Here is a 19,417-nt window from a genome sequence, read left to right on the forward strand (position 1 = left end):
TGGGAATTTCCAGACAGGAACTCTTTAATGAGGTCAAGGAAAATTGTGAACACCAAAGAAACTCAACAACTAGAAAAATATAGGCTGACCACTGCTCAAGTAATTACCCGCAACAGAAACGTCATTCAATTTATAATCTGGTTCTCCCTGTCATGCAATTATCTATATTTGAATCTTAAATTGAGGCCAAATTCTGTGTTATTTTATTAACGTATTGTGGGATAGATCCCACAATAGAGCTAAAATCTCAGTATGCTGTCACAGCCATTCTTCTCAGTTGTATCTGCATGCTTAGGCTGTGGAATTTTTCAATTTTGTTTTGCAATTTATGTTATGGATTTTGTCTTATTTATAATAATGTTACATTTGATATCACAGAAGTAATGATGCCTTAATATATACTGTCATTAGTGGGTATCATATGATCATAGCACTACTGAACAGGTTTAAAAATTATTTTAAACTGCATATTACCAATCAAAGTACAGCACCTTTCTCCTGAGGTGGTCTTTTGCCTCGTTAGACCAATAAGACATTTTGTCAAAAAGACATATTTCTGAAGAAACTTTGGCTGAAATTGATGCATTTACAAAACCTTCAGGTTTTAATAAAGAGGGTAGATTTTGGCCTTTTTTTTTTTTTTTTTTCCTTCCTCAGCTACATGACCTACAGTTGACCTTTTCCCAGCTTGGAGAAGCAGCACTGTCTTCTGTCTTCAAGGACTTTTAAATTAGTTGGTCAAAACTCTTGCCACAACTCACTGTAGCTTTTGATGTTTTGAGCCTCTTGTTCAAAGGACTGAAAATTTTAGGTGGTGATAAGGGTTTTAGGGTGTGCAGAAAAGCAGCTGTGAGAGTGAAGAGTTTTCTGTTCTTCATATCTATTAATCATTTCCTGTAATTGTAGAAAAAAAAGAACCACAAGATGAAGGTCCTTTCTACTTTTATATTCCTATTTCCTATTAGCCATCTTTGTTTAAAAAAAAATACATTAAAGAGCAAATGAATAAAAAAAATAAAAAGAAACAGCACAACAACATCAGAAAATATAAAACATGGTTTGACAACAGCTGCGAATTTAGCCCTTCACCATGAATTCTGATTTTGTTTTTTTGCTACATCACACTTTGCCATTTATTCATTTTGTCATGGTGTAATTTCCCAGAAATAGTTCCCGTTACACTTTGATCTGCCACTGCTGCAGCCTGTGTGGTATGGCATCGCTGCTGAACTTTATTTGACTTCATGTAGTTCACTTGCTTTGTATACAGTGTTGGAGACTGATTAAGAAGCTGACTAATAAAATCCATGGCAATATTACTCAGTGATCACTATAGTATTATGTAAAGATGATCAACAAGGATACATAATGAAGTTTCGCAAAAATAAATATTTAACTCATGCCTGAAAAAGGCTCTTAATTAACATACTGTACAGTTTATTTTGAAACAAGTATTTTCAAGTATTTTAGTAATCATTTCTTGCATTCTTTCCTGAAACATTCTGTTTCATTCTGCTTCATCTACATCCTGTTTAATCACAGTCAAGAAATATTTTTGTCACTAGCAGGATACTAGCCAGATACTCTTGCTTAATTTCTGATGTTTTAGAAAGATACACATGTATTTTCCCAGAGCAGTATTCTGTAACTATGTACAGTAATGGTTTATTTTACTTTTCAAAGGGAAGGAGGACTTAATGATTTATAATATAGATTAAAGATTGTATTAAACTTAAGTAAGTCTCAAGATACTAGAGAAATAGTAATCAAGTTATTTCGTAGGACCTTTAAGATTGGAAACAAACAACAACAACAAAAAAGTAGAGGCCTAGGGTTGGCGGAAATTGATTAATAACTTTTTCTCAGGCAAAGATTGATTAGTTAAGTCAAGTAAGGATATAGGCTTAGTGACTATTCATTTTTGAAAATCACAGTGTTAGTTCTGTGTTAAATTCAGTGTATAGAGTACCGTGTTTTTCTAGCTTATGGTTGTGCATCTTTGTTGTGCAGTGTAAACTAAGTAAGAGCCAAAATTAAATTTATTTTAGGCACAGTTTGCATAGATTTGGATTTGGGTTTAGAATTCGAGGAGCTTACTTGTTTAGCATGTTTTGCTGTTTTCCACACACCTACAGAATCACTATTGTTCCACAAGGTAATTGAGAAGGGGGTAGGTATTTTTAAAATACTCCTACACAAAGGAAATAGAATCTGAAGTTATGCTCAGCTGACCTGGTAAAACAGAGTAACTGTTTCTGCTCTTAAGCTTGTGTTTAACTGATGCGTAATAAACTTTTTTTTTAAAAAAAAGCAGATACCAGTATTTTCATTTGACAAATCTGAAAACTACTCAAACTCTATTTTTTCTACATTTAAAACATGTATTCTTATCAAAGCCATTTTACTCAAATGAACTACAAAAATGGAGAGATGAAATCAGACAATCCATGGAAAGTTAATATTATATTAGTATTCAAGGCAACTCCTTTTTGTAATAAATAATTATTACGTAAAATGCTTTGTTTTGTAGTGCAAAGTATTTGTATTACCTACCTATATAATTTCAGGGGATGACAGATGAACCTTTAGCAATCTATTGGCAAATGGAAAAAAACAGATGGTTTCATGTAAAACTCTGTATTCTGTACTGGGCTCCCCTTGTTTGTTCTCTTTACTGTACCATAAAGTCATAATTACTACGAATAGATTATGTTCCGTGTCATATGGCTGCTGGGACATCCCTGCTTTCTAATCATCTGTGTAATTTTTTTTTATATCCATTGAGATCACATTTCACCTCTACCCTTGTTTCACTGCAAGTTAAACACTATAAAGAATTGTCCTTCTCCCCCAGAGCTCCACTGCCCTATACTGTTTGGTTTAATTCTTTCCATTGGCTGAATCTGCTCATTTTGTGAAGGCTTTCAGATTAAATGTGAAAGGTATTTTGAAGAACAGATCCTGGAGAGTGAATGGTACAGCAGATGAAGGAATGAGTTGGAGAAAGTGAATCACTTCATATTATAAACACGTGGCTCTGGGGCTGGTGCCAACGCGGAAATCTTGGGTTTTTTGATCATGGGGCACTTTACTCAGCACCTGGCCTGATGGCCGCAGACGGGTCCCTATCTTTTAGGGGAAAAAGGATCCTGGGCCAGGAGCTGGCAGGGCTCATTGAGAGGGCTTTAAACTAGGTAGGAAGGGGGATGGGGCTGAAGCTAGGATTGTTGGGGCTGTGCAGGGGGGAACAATGGCAAGGCTGGAGGATAAGGCAATGGCCCAGCTGAAGTGCATCTACACCAATGCACGCAGCATGGGTAACAAACAGGAGGAGCTGGAAGCCATCGTGCGGCAGGCAGGCTACGACTTGGTTGCCATCATGGAGACGTGGTGGGACCAGTCTCATAACTGGAGTACTGCAATGCCTGGTATAAGCTCTTTAGAAGGGACAGGCAGCACAGAAGGGGTGGTGGTGTGGCTCTCTATATTAGAGAGTCTTTCGAGGTTGTAGAACTCGAGGCTGGGAATGACAAGGTCGAGTCCCTTTGGGTTAGGATCGGCAGGGACAACAAGGCTAGTGTCCTGGTCGGGGTCTGCTATAGACCGCCGAACCAGGATGAGGAGACGGATGAGGAGTTCTACAGGCAGCTGACAGAAGTTGTGAAATCGTCAGCTCTTGTACTCATGGGGGACTTCAACTTCCCTGACATGTCCTGGAAGCACAACACAGCCCTGAGAAAGCAGTCTAGGAGGCTTCTGGAGAGCGTGGAAGATAGCTTCCTGACGCAGCTGGTTAGTGAACCTACCAGGGGTGGTGCCCCACTAGACCTTCTCTTCACAAACAGAGAAGGACTGGTGGGAGATGTGGTGGTCGGAAGCTGTCTTGGGCAGAGTGACCACAAAATGGTGGAGTTCACTATTCTTGGCGAGGCCAGGAAGGGGACCAGTAAAACTGCTGTATTGGACTTTCGGAGGGCTGACTTTGAGCTGCTCGGGACACTAGTTGGTGGAGTCCCCTGGGAGGCGGTTCTGAAGGGCAGAGGGGTCCAGGAAGGCTGGGCGCTCTTCAAGAGGGAAATCTTAATGGCGCAGGAACGGTCTGTCCCCAAGTGCCCAAAGATGAGCTGGCGGGGAAGAAGACCAGCCTGGCTCAACAGAGAATTGTGGCTTGATCTTAGGAGAAAAAAGAGGGTTTATAAGCTTTGGAAAAGTGGGCAGGCCACTAGGGAGGACTATAAGGATGTAGCGAGGCTGTGCAGGGACAAAATTAAGAAGGCCAAAGCTCATCTGGAGCTCAATCTGGCTAATGCTGTTAAAGATAACAGAAAACGTTTCTATAAATACATCAACACAAAAAGGAGGACTAAGGAGAATCTCCATCCTTTACTGAATGCGGGGGGAAACTTAGTTACCAGAGGTGAGGAAAAGGCGGAGGTGCTCAATGCCTTCTTTGCCTCAGTCTTTAGCGGCAATACCGGTTGTTCTCTGGATACCCAGTACCCTGAGCTGGTGGAAGGGGATGGGGAGCAGGATGTGGCCCTCACTATCCATGAAGAACTGGTTGGTGACCTGCTGCGGCGCTTGGATGTGCACAAGTCGATGGGGCCGGATGGGATCCACCCAAGGGTACTGAGAGAACTGTCAGAGGAGCTGGCCAAGCCACTGTCCATCATTTATCAACAGTCCTGGCGATCGGGGGAGGTCCCAATCGACTGGCGGCTAGCAAATGTGACGCCCATCTACAAGAAGGGCCGGATGGCAGACCCGGGAAACTACAGGCCTGTCAGTTTGACCTCAGTGCCAGGAAAGCTCATGGAGCAGATCCTCCTGAGAGTCATCACGCAGCACTTGCAGGGCAAGCAGGCGATCAGGCCCAGTCAGCATGGGTTTATGAAAGGCAGATCCTGCTTGACGAACCTGATCTCCTTCTATGACAAAGTGACGCGCTGGGTGGATGAGGCTGTGGATGTGGTCTACCTTGACTTCAGCAAGGCTTTTGACACCGTCTCCCACAGCATTCTCCTCAAGAAACTGACTGCTCTTGGCTTGGACTGGTGCACGCTTCATTGGGTTAAAAACTGGCTGGATAGCCGGGCACGAAGAGTCGTGGTGAATGGAGCCAAGTCCAGTTGGAGGCCAGTCACTAGTGGCGTCCCCCAGGGCTCGGTGCTGGGGCCAGTCCTCTTTAATATCTTCATTGATGATCTGGACGAGGGCATTGAGTGCACCCTCAGTAAGTTTGCAGATGACACCAAGTTAGGTGTGTGTGTCGATCTGCTTGAGAGTAGGAAAGCTCTGCAGGAGGATCTGGATAGGCTGTACCGATTGGCTGAGGTCAACTGCATGAAGTTCAACAAGGCCAAGTGCCGGGTCCTGCACCTGGGGCGCAATAACCCCAAGCAGAGCTACAGGCTGGGAGAGGAATGGTTGAAGAGCTGCCAGGCAGAGAAGGACCTGGGAGTGATGGTGGATAGTCGGCTGAATATGAGCCAGCAGTGTGCTCAGGTGGCCAAGAAGGCCAACGGCATCCTGGCTTGTATCAGGAACAGTGTGACCAGCAGGGCTAGGGAGGTGATCATCCCCCTGTACTCGGCTCTGGTGAGGCCGCACCTCGAGTACTGTGTTCAGTTTTGGGCCCCTCACTACAAGAAGGACATTGAGGTGCTTGAGCGGGTGCAGAGAAGGGCAACAAAGCTGGTGAGGTGCCTGGAGAACAAGTCCTACGAGGAACGGCTGAGGGAGCTGGGCTTGTTCAGCCTGGAGAAGAGGAGGCTCAGGGGCGACCTTATCGCTCTCTATAGGTACCTCAAGGGAGGCTGTAGCGAGGTGGGGGTTGGCCTGTTCTCCCACGTGCCTGGTGACAGGACGAGGGGGAATGGGCTTAAGTTGAGCCAGGGGAGTTTTAGGTTAGATGTTAGGAAGAATTTCTTTACTGAAAGGGTTGTGAGGCATTGGGACAGGCTGCCCAGGTAAGTGGTGGAGTCACCATCCCTGGAAGTCTTCAAAAGACGTTTAGATGTAGAGTTTAGGGATTTGGTTTAGTGGGGACTGCTAGCGTTAGGTCAGAGGTTGGACTCGATGATCTTGAGGTCTCTTCCAACCTAGAAATTCTGTGATTCTGTGATTCTATAGGCATAAATTATCAAAGTCTTAAATTTCTTGTTCAGGATTAAGTACTTCATGCAGCAGTCTGTTATCACCTGAGGTATTTTCTTTCTTACTCAGTGTTGTCAAGGAGTGGTAGCTTTCAATCTCAGATAAAAGAACCTTACTGTTGCTGAGCAGAACCAGTAGGAAAAATTTCTTATCAATTAAAAACAAAACAAAAAAAAAAAAAAAAAAAAAAAAAAAACTTAAAAGGAAGCAGTTGACTGTTACCTGACAGGAGAACAACATTTTTTGTCTCTCAATCCATAACCCATATATTTCTAAATTTGTGTGATCAGTATAAATATTTGTGCTGTGTTTCATCTGACACCATGACACAATCTCACAGTAATAACAGTATACATGTTTGAGGTCTACTCCCCAGAGGCTTCTCTAGCAAAGCTGCCTGTTGTGAACACAGTATTAACATGTATGTAAAGCTCAGCTTCTGAACAGCTCTGAAGAAAACTCTTGAAAACCTTACATTCTATATCTGGTAAAAGCCTCTTTATCTGCTGCCTTCAGTTTGCTTTGCATTAATGCTGTTGGGCTTTTCCTGTACCGCTAAAGACCTAATGACACTCCTGTTATTTTAGGTTATTGGTTGGTTCACCCTGGAGTGGCTATCCAGCTAACAGAACTGGAGATATCTATGCATGTCCTGTTGGTACCCCCAAAACCACGTGTAACAAATTGAATTTAGAAGGTAAGTCATAATAAATAATGTATCCCCTGAGATTGTTCAGATTTTCCTCATTATTATAGTAGGCCAATCTATCTCATAAAATAACAATGGGAAACTAGCAAGACCAATAGCAAAAGTAGGTGTCAGCAAGGTATGCATGAATGTTTCTTCAAAGGAATTTCATTTTCACTGACAAGGTCAGCATTCCTTGATCTTAGGATCCTTGAAGAATAAAAAAGATCTTCTTTCTCTGTTGTCCTTTTTTTACTTAGCTGTATTTGAGTTCTAAAATTAACTATGGGTAAGCACTTACATGTATTTTTACAGCTGCCCCTATGATATGGATATTTACATGATTTTTTATTTTGCCTTTCTGTCATTTAAGGCACATATTCAAAAGGTCAATTTGATTTCTGACATCAGCTTATTGTACAACTGTACTATTATTGTTATTGTTTTTATTATTATTATGCACTATATCTTTTATGGAACTCTTTTTGTTTTGCCTTTATAAACTGTCCTATATTCTTAGTCATTTGTAGCAGCCCTATTATTAATGTTAGTACTAGTAACATTTGTAAGATATTTACTTAAAACTTGATCCTTGTTAAATTATCATTTTAAATTGTACTTTGTCAATACATATATGAAGCCTTTTCCGCTTCTGTATGTTTACAGACTAAGTATAAAATGGGATTCCCTTCTGGATACAGTGAAAATACAGTATAACAGTATGTTTAGATGTGTACTTCATGTTTATTTGTGGTGCAGAGCATTTCTGTCCTCCACTGTTCCTTTCGTATTTTTGTCTGAAGTGTGATGCTGGATCAGAGAAGCCTGGTGTCCTGAGAAGTAACAGCAGTTGCTCATCTACAGCTACTGAGCGAGCCAAACATAACTGAATTGGAAGGAAGTTTCATCTTCTCTTTTTCCTTCATATCTCGTAAGGGCAGGTACTCTAAATGGCCCTGCTTAATTAGTGTCTACAATAAATGGTTAGCAAATTTTCAATGGAGATTGGATTTCATTTCTTTTGTCTCAACATTTTATACAGGTATTTGGAAGAGTCATCTTAGATTCTGAGAAATCAAGATTTAGAAAAGGAATTCTAATTTACTAAATTGCTTCTGAATCTATTATTTTTGCTATTATATTTCCTGTTTTTATTTCAGCTTTAATAAATATTCCAAATGTGACTGAGATAAAGGAAGACATGAACCTTGGCTTGACTCTGATCCAGAACTCAAAAACAGGAGGATTTTTGGTGTGTATTGAGAACATATTCAATAGATACATAAATTCATGAGGACAACGAATAAACTAGAATTCTTTACGCTTTTTAATCAAGTCCAAACTAAATGTGTTTTATTATTCAGCATAAATTAATATATATATTTTAAAATACTCCATCCCACCCACTATCACTCTCTAAGATCTGAAATCAGGAAACTTATAAATCGTCTCCTTCTGCATTTATCCAAATACCCCGTGGAAGAAAGCCACCAAACATATAATTAATGTTTCTGTAATTTAGGTCAGACAACATAGGCAGGAATATTTCCACCCTCAATATCTGTAAGGAAGTCTTTTCTGTCTCTGGTTGTGCTTTCAGAAGATAGTATGAGATCTCTCCTCCAAGCCCCTTGCCCTTGCACAGTGACAGTTCTCCTGAGATGTCAGGATTTCCATTCCCATGGATCTGCCTTTTGCTTTAGCAATATGATTTATTTGGTTAGTGAGCTGGAGAAGGATGCATTTTCTGGGTGTATATCCTGCAAGCAACTCCTTGGAGCCTATAAAACAGATTTAATAACTGAAAGGAAGTTAAAGTCAATTTAATATGCTATCTTACGCTTTTAACCATAAGCCTAGAGTGTAGATGGTTATGATGTTGTTGTGGCCAGCAGCTCACCCTCATCCTCCCTCTCTGGGATGGGAGAGAGAAATGGGAAAGTGAAACCTGTGAGTTGAGATAAAGACAATTTATTAAGAAGAAAAATAATAATAATAATAACAATAATGATGATAATAATACTAAGAATAATTATGTGTACGAAACAAGTAATGCACGATGCAATTGCTCACCACCCGCTCAGCCTAACCCTGAGCAGTCCGGCCCTCCCACCCCGGCCAGCCACCCTAACAGCCACCATGTTTAGCATGACCCCATATGGTACAGAATATCCCTTTGGTTAGTGTGGGTCAGCTGTCCTGGGTCTGTCCCCTCCCAGCTCTTGCTGCACCCCCAGCCTGCCTGTCAGCAGGACAGAGTGAGATGCTGAAACCTCATTGGCTTGGTGTAAGCACTGCTCTTCAACAATTTAAATATAAGCATGTTATCAGCACTCTTCTCATCCTAATCCAAAGCATAGCACCCTACCAGATAGTAGGAAGAATATTACCTCTGCCCTAACTGCAACCAGGACAGGTGTACACACTGCAAGTGTATGCAGTAATTAAGCGAAACAATAAAATACTGAAAAAAAAAGAGCTTTGAAACATACTTTAATCTTGGTGTCTTTCTGTTTCATGTTCATAGTAGTCATAAAATTTTTAAATAGTTTATCTTCACTACCACATAACCAACTTCGCTGAAGTACTTAAAAATAGACCTTATTCCAGCAGTTTTCTTAGCGTTAGTAAGGTTAATCCTAAATTGAAAATACAGCAACAGTTCTCTTTATTTCTGGCCTGAGAAGATATTTATTAAAAATGTTATTCTGTATCTTGAATAATACCTTTAATTACTATTAACACCATCCCTCACATAACCACTTTAATCAGTATCAGTGATTGAAGCAGTTTAAAACATCTCAAGCAGAAAAATTTGCATTTTCAAATAATACTTGAACTTCTTTCACTTAGAAATAATTTCCTGATCCATATGGTATTGAATGACTAATGTCTAAATTGCATGAAGTAAGTAACAAAACAAACAACATCAACGACAAAAGTTGAGGTCTAAGATGTGAACAGTTTGCCATTTTGGTGAAGGGAGTTCTTTTTGACAGAAGGAGAAATGAGTATTGGAGGCAGTTGCTTATCCATGACTCAGCCTCCATGAATTTCAAAAACCCTGTGACTTAGGTGTGACTGGAATTGGACAGCAAGCAGAGACTGTCTTTGCTTTTAATTGCAAGTTGGTGCCAGTGTCTGAGATGCTGTATGTGGCAGCTAGGCTCTGTGATGAGGCATGGGAAGCTCTGGGCTTCCCCATCCCAGCTTCCTGTGCTCCTTCCCTCTGGGGCTACCAGCCTGTGGTGTCAGTATGTGCTCCTTCTGAGGAGTTACCCAGGGCTGCTTGGCTGGTGTACACCTAGCCTAACGTGTATTTAACACAACATTCTCTTATATCCTTCTCTTTGCTGGACAATGATGTTTTTTTTTTTGTTTGTGGTTTGTTTGTTTTTTTGGCTAAAATGAACTTTTTAAAACATACCTGTCTCAAATACGACTGACCAGATTTATGCTGTATTCCATATGAATCTTTCCTGGATACTGTTTTGTAAGTGTATTTAGTACTTCTCTGTCTCAACTACAAGTACTTCTTGTTGCGTACCTTCAGGCCATATTTGCTTTGCATGCTGGTCACTCTGTAATCAGCCAGTGCCTGATTCTTCTGCTCCTTGGTCTCTTCTATCCAATGAGCTCCTGGTTTATGTCCATATTTCATAAGATCAGACTTTAAGGGCAAGTCTATACCTCTTTCAAATATTCCACTTCTCAAGTTCATCAATCAATTCTTAATATCAGAACTGGAACCTGTATTAATGGTGTGACTTACATCTTTGACTGTAAACATGTATTTCTGACCATAACTATGCTAGATCACTAGAATGTTTCCCCATAGATATATGTCCTTTCTTTTGTCTAGAAAAAATTGCCATCTTATCAATTGTATTAGGACAGTTTGATGCCAACTACTGCTGGTAAACCTGTGTCATTTAGGTAATTTTCCATTTACTTCTGCCTTTAATTTCTTTTTTATTTTTTTCCAGTATTCTTGACATGAGGCTATCACTCTCTCTTCTCTTCCTAAATAGACATGGTGCATTTTCTGTTTTATTGACTCTTCTGACTTTGATTGACTTGATAGGTCAGCCAGAAAGTATTTGTATTGAAGCTAATATTTCCTTTGGAAGTATTGAACACAAGTTAAGTGTTTTCTCCTAGAGTTTCTTACACAATTTTCTTTAAAATCATAATAATTTAAAAATTCCCTCAAATATCCTGCTGACAAAATACTGTCTTGATATTTGAGTTTTTATCTAGGTACTTCTGTAAAAATCCTTCCAATATTAGAGTTCTTGCTTTTACACAACCAGCTGAAGACTTTCCTTAATACAGAGACCATTTTCCTCGAAGAACAAAGATTATTTTCTTAGAAAACAAGGGTCAAATGTATCTTTTTAGCTACAGTCAGCAGCTAAGTAGGATTGTGTATATTATGCATCCTCACTGGAGCTGACGAAGTTTAACATGCAAATATTTTGGCAAAGTGCATTTCCCTTGAGAACAAGTCTTTCCAAATTAATGTGTGCACTGATCACAAGGCTCTTCTGTGCTGTCACACTGTTCATGGTACTAGAATACACTGCAATAAAAGCACATCTCTGCATGTTTGGAGCTATGCAGATGCTCGTGGATATGATGCCACCTCCTGGTTTAGTGGAAGTACTTCTCCACAATGTGGAAATACCAAACCTAGTTTTAAACCAACAGTTTGTAAAGCAGGTAGATGAAAGCAGCACAGATTCCTTGCACACTGAGTCATACTCCTAGAAGTTATAGCTGTGCATAGTCTGTAGGAAGATGTTTGCAGAAGGAGGCATTAGAATGACCACAAATAGAATCCTTTTTATGAAAAAGTGTATGAAGGGTTATCTGATGCTGCCATGGTGATAGCAAGGGACTTGGCCTGATATCCCAACAGGGTTCATCTTATCCTATATTCCTGTTGTCCCACTTATTTTGTTTATGTAAATGGATATAGTCAGACAAATATGTGTTGTTCTTATAGTTTCTTTTTGTTGTTATTTTTAAAGACTTGTGGTCCCTTGTGGGCACAGCAGTGTGGAAGGCAATACTATGCTACAGGAGTGTGTTCTGAAATCAGTCCAAGTTTCCAGATCCTAAGAAGCTTTTCTCCTGCTGTTCAAAGTAAGGCAATATATGCAAAACAGATTCAATTAAAAAAAAAAAAAATATATATATATATATATATATCAAAATCAAGATACATTGTGTTGAGGACCATTTAATTTGGGATTTTAAAAGAAGATATATACATGAAAAAGCAAAGCAAAGCCCCTTCTGTGTGGTCTGTGTGAGATCTAAATATGCTCCTCTGGATTTAGCCAAACACTTGTAAATATATTGAGAGTGAAAGTCTCAATAAGTGCATTTAATGTCCACTTTTTATTTATTTTTATTTATTTATTATTTATTTTTATTTTTATTTTTTAGAGTGTTCTTCTGTCATAGATATTGTGGTGGTTTGTGATGAGTCAAACAGTATTTATCCCTGGGATGCTGTGCGGGCATTTTTGAAGAAATTTGTACAAGGCTTAGATATAGGCCTTAACAAAACCCAGGTAAGTCAAAGACAGCTTTGGGGAGGGAACAATGGATTTTATTAGCAAAGTCTGACAATTATAAAGGAAGCTAAATTCAATTTAGCATAATTACAGTAACTCCCCCAAGGCCATAGATTATGCAGTTGTCCTTTATGTTTCAGTATTGGGAGTTTTTTTCAATCTCACAGCTAATCTATTCCAAAAGGCACTAGTAATTTGATTTAAAATGTAGACCAACTAAAATAGGAGTCTAGGTTATACCTAATATCTGACTCTAAAGTGTCAGATGTCTTTCATATATTAGATGTCAGAATAATTAAAATGCAGTCTGTGGGAATGTGGTAAAAGTAGAACAGTTTCTTTTATGGGATTTTCATATCAATTTTACTGTCCAACTTCTATATCTTTAAAATATAGTTTTTCCTGCTTGGTTACTGTCTGATCTTCGAGTTCTTTTTACCTTTTAATTTGATGATGGTAAGGAAATTTTTGTTTCCTGTTTTTAAACATTTTCTGTCTTTGCAGTTGTCCATTTTCCATAAACAGTTCTGGAAACAAAGACTGAGGCACTGGAAATCTCTCTCCCAAAGGCTGCCTTCTTCATTGGGCGACTTTGGAAGTGAGGTGCTTAAAAGCTAGCCTTCCTGCTCAGTGTCATGAGTCCTTTCTGAACCTTACCTTTAGCATCTTCCCTCTTTTTTTTTTTTTTTCTTTTTCATCATGCTACATGTACATTTTAGCATATTTCTATAGCATTCATCTGTTTTAAAAATAAATAGGGTTAGCAGTACTGTCAAGTAACTAACCTTTAGGACTTTCTTAGAAGAGATCAGGATTAGGTGCTATCAGCTTGTAGAATTTTTGCTATTTTCTTATTTATCCCACAGCTCACTGTATTACTGCTGTTCATAAGCTCTTTCAGAAGTAACCAAGCAAACATTTAATGCCTATTATTTCAGATTCTTTGCATTAACATATTGTAGTTCATAGTAAATGATGTACGATGCAAAAGTATTTAATTTTTTTTTAGCTTTCCGAACGTGTAAATATTAATTGGTTTAATGTTTTGAAAGAAAAATGGTATGTATCTGCAGATCCTTTACTCCAGCCTGACAAATAATTAAGCATCACTATTCCATTAAAGTGATTGTAATGCATGACAATCTAACATAATTTCTTCATTTTGTAGGTGGGTTTAATTCAGTATGCTAATGATCCCCGGGTGGTGTTCAACTTGAATACATATCAAACAAAGGATGAGGTTGTTAAAGCAATGGAGAGAACATCCCAGAAGGGAGGAGATCTGACTAATACTTTCAAAGCCATTGACAATGCAAGGTAAAACACACTGATGATTACTGGTGCTATCATAACTTATCTCTCAAGGTAAAGAGCACATCGTGAATTTCATTCCCCCACGGGAGTGCAAGTGCTTGGAGCCTCTGAGGAGGTACATTTGTAAATAGGTACACATAAATAAATGTACATCAGCTTCGTGTACAGTGCCCTGAGCAGAAAAGGACAGGGATATGTATAATCAACTTGCTGAAATGCAAGTCCTTAACCTTTGGGTTAAGCTCTACACTGACGTATTTCTGCTACCCAACAGACTTGTTTGGCCTGTCTCAGATATCTAACTATGAGAGTGCATCAAACATCATGGACAAAACTTTAGGAGAGGTACAAAATCATTGAGAGTAGTAAAAATTATCCAGAGATTTAGTGGATTTGGTAACATTTGTGTTTGAAGGTCAGGTTAGCTGCAAGGAAAAATAATTCCTTGTCTGGTGTCAGTTTGTCACTATTGTACTAGCAGCATGAAAAACAGGAAAAACTTAAAATTATATGCCATGACTCTGAATGCATATACAAATCAGGGCCTCAATTGGAAGGTACTGCTTTGCAGTTGGATTGAGAACAGGACTCTAGGCCTAAGCAGCTGTGGAATGAAATGGCCTTGGAAATTTTATTTAGGGGAAGTATCAATTTGGTGGAGTCCAAATTTGTAGCAGTATTGAGGAACCTATTCTTAATATTCCATACCTTTTGTTTGAAATTAGTGTAGCCAGTTTCCGAGTACTCTGACGTTACAAAACACTGATAGTTCTGACAAAAATAAAATCACCTTTTCTAAATAAAAAGTTTGTATTTTATGTGTGCACAAAACGTAGAGCATACATTTCTATCATAAATAACATCTAGTTGTACTTGTTTTGTTTGTTTTCTACTTGCTAGATTACATTTTGGATGGTTCTTTGAGAAAAAACTGTCAGGAACATAATTAAAACTTCTAATTGCATTACAGATGCACTTTGTTCTAAGTTAGCCATAGATGTATTCATTAAAAGATGTATACAGAATTCCATACGTTATAAATTACATCTGCTAAATACAATATTTTATAACAGACAGTATGCCTTCTCACCTGAATCAGGAGGACGCCCTACAGCTACCAAAGTAATGGTTGTTGTGACAGATGGTGAATCACATGATGGCTCCAATTTGAAAACTGTGATAGGTAAATGTAATGAAGACAATATAACCAGATTTGGCATTGCTGTAAGTAATCCTATAATTATGTATACTAAGGCAGTTTTAGAAAGATCATTTCATTGTTTATATATGAAGGTGCATATTCTATGTATAAACTGTATATAATGCACACATTATTACAGTGCTGAGACTGCAACTAGGTGAAATTCATCTTTATGAACTAGTGAAATGTAAGTCCTCTTTAACTGGCAGAAAAAGAAAAGCTGATATTGTCTGAGAAACTTCAATTGTTTTCTCCTTTGCTTTGGTTTATATCTTTTTTCCTGTTCGAATGGTCCATTGGATTGGAATATAGTCTGATTAGCAATTCATTAATATGAATGAAATTAATTTTATTTTTGTTGTTATATGGAATACTTAAATAATATAGAAGGAGATGGAGGAACACTGTGGTTTCCTTTGCTTTTCTTATTTTGTCCATTCTATTCCCCACAAGGTTTTGGGATACTTAATCAGACATGAACTTGATACTAAAAACTTAATTAAAGAAATCAAAGGAATTGCTAGCCATCCAACAGAAAAGTATTTCTTTAATGTATCATCTGAGGCTGCACTACTGGAAGAAGCAGGAACACTTGGAGAACGCATTTTTAGCATAGAAGGTAAAACAATCAATGTCTCTGAAAAAAAAAAGAAACAAAAATTTAGATCAGATTCTCCCAGCAGAGAAGTGAGGATTTTATTTGGCTTTACCTTGGTGCAATACTGCGCAAATGAGGGGCAGCTGGAGCTGCAGGCTGCATGCTGCTCCCCAGGAGGGCTCTGTTTTGCACAAGCTTTTCCCTAACTACCAAATCTCTAATGAGCCTGAAATTCAAGTTTCTGCAGATCAATTGGAACAGTTTGCCAGTTGCTGAATTTCAGTCTAGTCCTGGGTTTCAGGAAACAACTGAAACATACACATTCAAATGTTTTTGCAGCTATTGCCAATGGACAAATAAAGGTATCTTTTTGTTTTTCAGTCAACTGTATTTCTCTAACACTGACCAAGTGTAAAGATAAAAAGTGAATCAAAATTTTGGGTTGCTGCATTGCTGTACCTTCTCAGTTTTGTAATCAATCTGCATGGTGTCTTCCATGCACTGTTCCTAGGATCATCCATGTCCTTGTACAGTTTAGTTGAAAGTGCTGTAGAGGTGGCTCAGAGGCTCTTCATCCCCCTGAAAGCCATTTTTTCAAGTCAAATTTAGACCTTGCTTGTGATATTTATAACTTGACCTCAGCCTAGGGAGCATTTTGTGGCTGCAGCCTTACTGTATTCAGGATAAAATCTTACCTCGCTCACCTTCTTCTGTTCCTTACCAGGGCCATGCTGCTAATTGAGTGGGTCAGTTGAGCTTCTCCTTCTTAGGTTTTGCTGAGTACTCTTGTTGATTTCCTGTTCCTCAATTACCATCCATCTACCTTAGGAAATACTCCATCATGTCACTGTAGTTTCAAGACAATGGCAAGAGATGATAAACATTCATTTGGAAGTTGTGAATATAGAGTTCCTAAAGTTGTTGATTTCTCTGTACTATAAGTGGTTCCTAGAGAACATAAGAACAGGTTAGCCATGTTGACAGCACTGTGCAGATGGATCCAAGCCATCTTTATCATCTGCCTGTCTTGGAGTATGCTTGTAATGTGGCTCCATGCAACTTGCCATTAAATCCTCAAAATATTTGACTAGTTATTAACTCTCAGATTTCCACTGTTTGTAAATGATGGAAATGTTTTTAGCATAATTTAGTGAAAATGTCAAATTTATGGAGTCTTTGTATAGCTACACTCATGGGCAGTGGAATTAGATCTCCTGTGTGTTTCTGTAGGGTTAACCATATGCGAATATTTATGTTACCAGGTACAGATCAAGGTGATACATTCCAAATGGAAATGTCACAGGTGGGCTTCAGTGCATATTACTCAGGAAAAAAGGTACATTAATTTATTTATATAATTAGATATAATTGCATAGGCATGAAATCCAGTGTTTTTAGAGAGTTCTGAGTTCACCTAGCATGAAAGCTTTGTTCTTTCCAAATTAACATTTTTCAGTTGAATAACTTGGAAGAATTGAAATAATACTGTAATGCTAGTATATTTCTGGACAAGATTTATATAAATCAAGTCTGAAAATAATTTATTTAATATTTATAAAATTAATGATATTTGCTTAAATTATATTTCCCTTAGAAATCAGAAAGGATAATAAATCAGGCATATATTTCATGATAATCAATTTTAAGATTATCTTGACCAGATCTCACTGTAAAATCCAAGTGTGGCTCATTTTTCAACTGAAAATATAGGAAGTTTTTCTCTTTATTTTAGCCCTTAAAGGTAATAAAACATGTTTTTTAAAGTCCCACATATTTGCACCAATTAGTATTTTAACTTACTAAGAATCTAATGCTAGGAAATAACACCACCAGCATCACCCAAAAAAAAAAAAAAAATAGTCAAGTGCTTCCAAGTGTTTCTTCAGGAAAATTATGCATACTACTTTTGTTGCAATTTTCTACATCCTTATTTTGGTTCAACAATGAATTTTAATAATGTGAATAATCTAAATGACATTTGTGTTCTGTGTACACATTTAAGTATTTATCTATAAGCATATTAATCTAGATTTTAGATTTAACTATGATCTCCGGGATGTCTCCTTACAATACACCTACAGGATGAAATTTCTGACTTTTTCCAATAGCTTTTGTATGCCACTATTTGCACTTGTAATGGCAAAAAGTGGATTTTAGCTTTTTCTTACCATTTTGTTTGACAGTCTTTGGGGGATCATGAATGCATAAAAGCATAGATTTAAAGCCCAACACGGGGAAAGACAGGCTTAGGAAATTATCAGGCTTTAAATAAGCCCATTCTTACTTTTGAGTTTTAGTGCCATGGAAGATAAAGCTGACAGTTATCCTCTTGCAATAGAAGAGTGGTAATCCCTCTTAATAAGGTAGTAAAGTCCAGCATGTAAGTAAAAACAGTAAGCAACTCCCACCAGCTGCTTGCAGTCATTAGAGTGTACATCACTACCTTAAATACAGTGATGTTTTATGTAATTACATACGGTAACTTCAACTTTGCTCACACTTCTGCTGAAATAGGGAGTTCTAAAATGTTGATTTTTATTTTTGAAAGGATGTTTTGCTGCTGGGTGCTGTTGGGGCTTATGACTGGAGTGGAACAGTGGTTCAGGAGTCTTCAGACAGAGTCACCATGTTTCCAAGCAATGTGTTTGAGAAAATACTGCAGGACAGAAATCATAGTTCATATCTAGGTAAGACGCTGAAATGCAGAGCTGGAAATGTATCAAACCTTTATTAAGATATTAAAGAACTTGGAAAATTCTCCTTTAGTTCCTGTTAACTGATTTGAGATGAAGAGACTTTTGCATCCAAAAACATTTCATTTACTGGACAAGAGAATATTGAGTGAAGTCTTTGTTGTGTTTTTAAAATTCTATTCACATCAATGTGTTAAGCTGAAAAAAAAATCAGTTTCTAGTTTCATATTTGTTTGTAATTCCTGAGTTGCATGTGGATGAGACATTGATTCACTCACTGTAGTTTCATCTCTGCTCACTCTTTTCTTGGCCTTTTCCAGTACTGTTTATAGTTTTTGGCACATTGCTGCACTTTAACAGAGGCCTTATTTATAATCCCCATCTATTTTCTGACACATAGTTTTATGACCAAGTAAAGCCAGGAAGTTTGTCTTCTCAGTTCATTGAAATGTTTTCTGCAAACCTACAATATGCCTGCTCTGGCAATTTATTCCTGAGCAATACAACTGCATCTATCAAATATGATGAAGTTACTGAAAGAGATGCTATTTTTAACATTGATATGTACTCTTTTTCCTATGGGTTAGCATTATGTGTATCCAACACAATGAATCACTAAACCTACCTTAAAGAGCAGTAGCTCTTTTGCATATCTGATTTCTTCAGATTTGCTGTTTCTCCCTTTTCTAGAGTAATTCTTAAAAGGTCAGGTTGCTTCTGTTGAACACTTCCCCACTAGGCAGTTTCCTTATAATTTTTTTTGAGCCAACAATGTCTCTGCCTTTTCTTACTGCACTGTTTCTGTTCCCTCATTTATCTTATCCTCCTTTTGTTCCTCAGTAAGAGCTCTCCATAGCAGTGGACAGCTCAAGCCAAAGGGTTGCTAGCACAGCAAAGCTTGCTAATTTGGACCCCATTCTGCACTGCACACTCTCACTTCCAATGCCTATATGCTGTATTAATTAATAATGTGGCCTTAATCTATGGAATAACATCTTGTTTTGAAATTTTAGTCTCCATTGATGTTCTTTCCCTGAAAAAACAAAATGACCCCACACAAATCCAAAATACAGCAATATGTATAAAGATCAAGACTTAATCCTTTTGGACTGCACTCCGTGCGTTGTACTCCAGCTTGCTAAAGACCTGAATGTTCTGCCCAATCACAGGGATTTTGCTACC

The 19,417-nt window shown here is 38.2% G+C and overlaps 1 protein-coding gene across 1 annotated transcript in view; it reads left to right on the forward strand.

Annotated features, from left to right (window-relative positions):
- Nucleotides 1–19,417, forward strand: part of ITGA2 (integrin subunit alpha 2) — a 69,871-nt gene that overhangs the window by 21,777 nt on the left and 28,677 nt on the right. Inside the window, exons 3-11 of the mRNA XM_084304962.1 lie at nucleotides 6,744–6,853; nucleotides 8,005–8,096; nucleotides 11,878–11,992; nucleotides 12,299–12,426; nucleotides 13,598–13,746; nucleotides 14,817–14,967; nucleotides 15,398–15,563; nucleotides 16,805–16,878; nucleotides 18,091–18,229. Coding sequence (XP_084161088.1) covers nucleotides 6,744–6,853; nucleotides 8,005–8,096; nucleotides 11,878–11,992; nucleotides 12,299–12,426; nucleotides 13,598–13,746; nucleotides 14,817–14,967; nucleotides 15,398–15,563; nucleotides 16,805–16,878; nucleotides 18,091–18,229 — 1,124 coding nt within the window. The remainder of the gene's footprint in view (nucleotides 1–6,743; nucleotides 6,854–8,004; nucleotides 8,097–11,877; nucleotides 11,993–12,298; nucleotides 12,427–13,597; nucleotides 13,747–14,816; nucleotides 14,968–15,397; nucleotides 15,564–16,804; nucleotides 16,879–18,090; nucleotides 18,230–19,417) is intronic.

Source organism: Netta rufina (assembly GCF_964035555.1).
Source record: "Netta rufina genome assembly, chromosome: Z".
In the NCBI taxonomy this organism is placed as follows: Eukaryota; Metazoa; Chordata; class Aves; order Anseriformes; family Anatidae; genus Netta; species Netta rufina.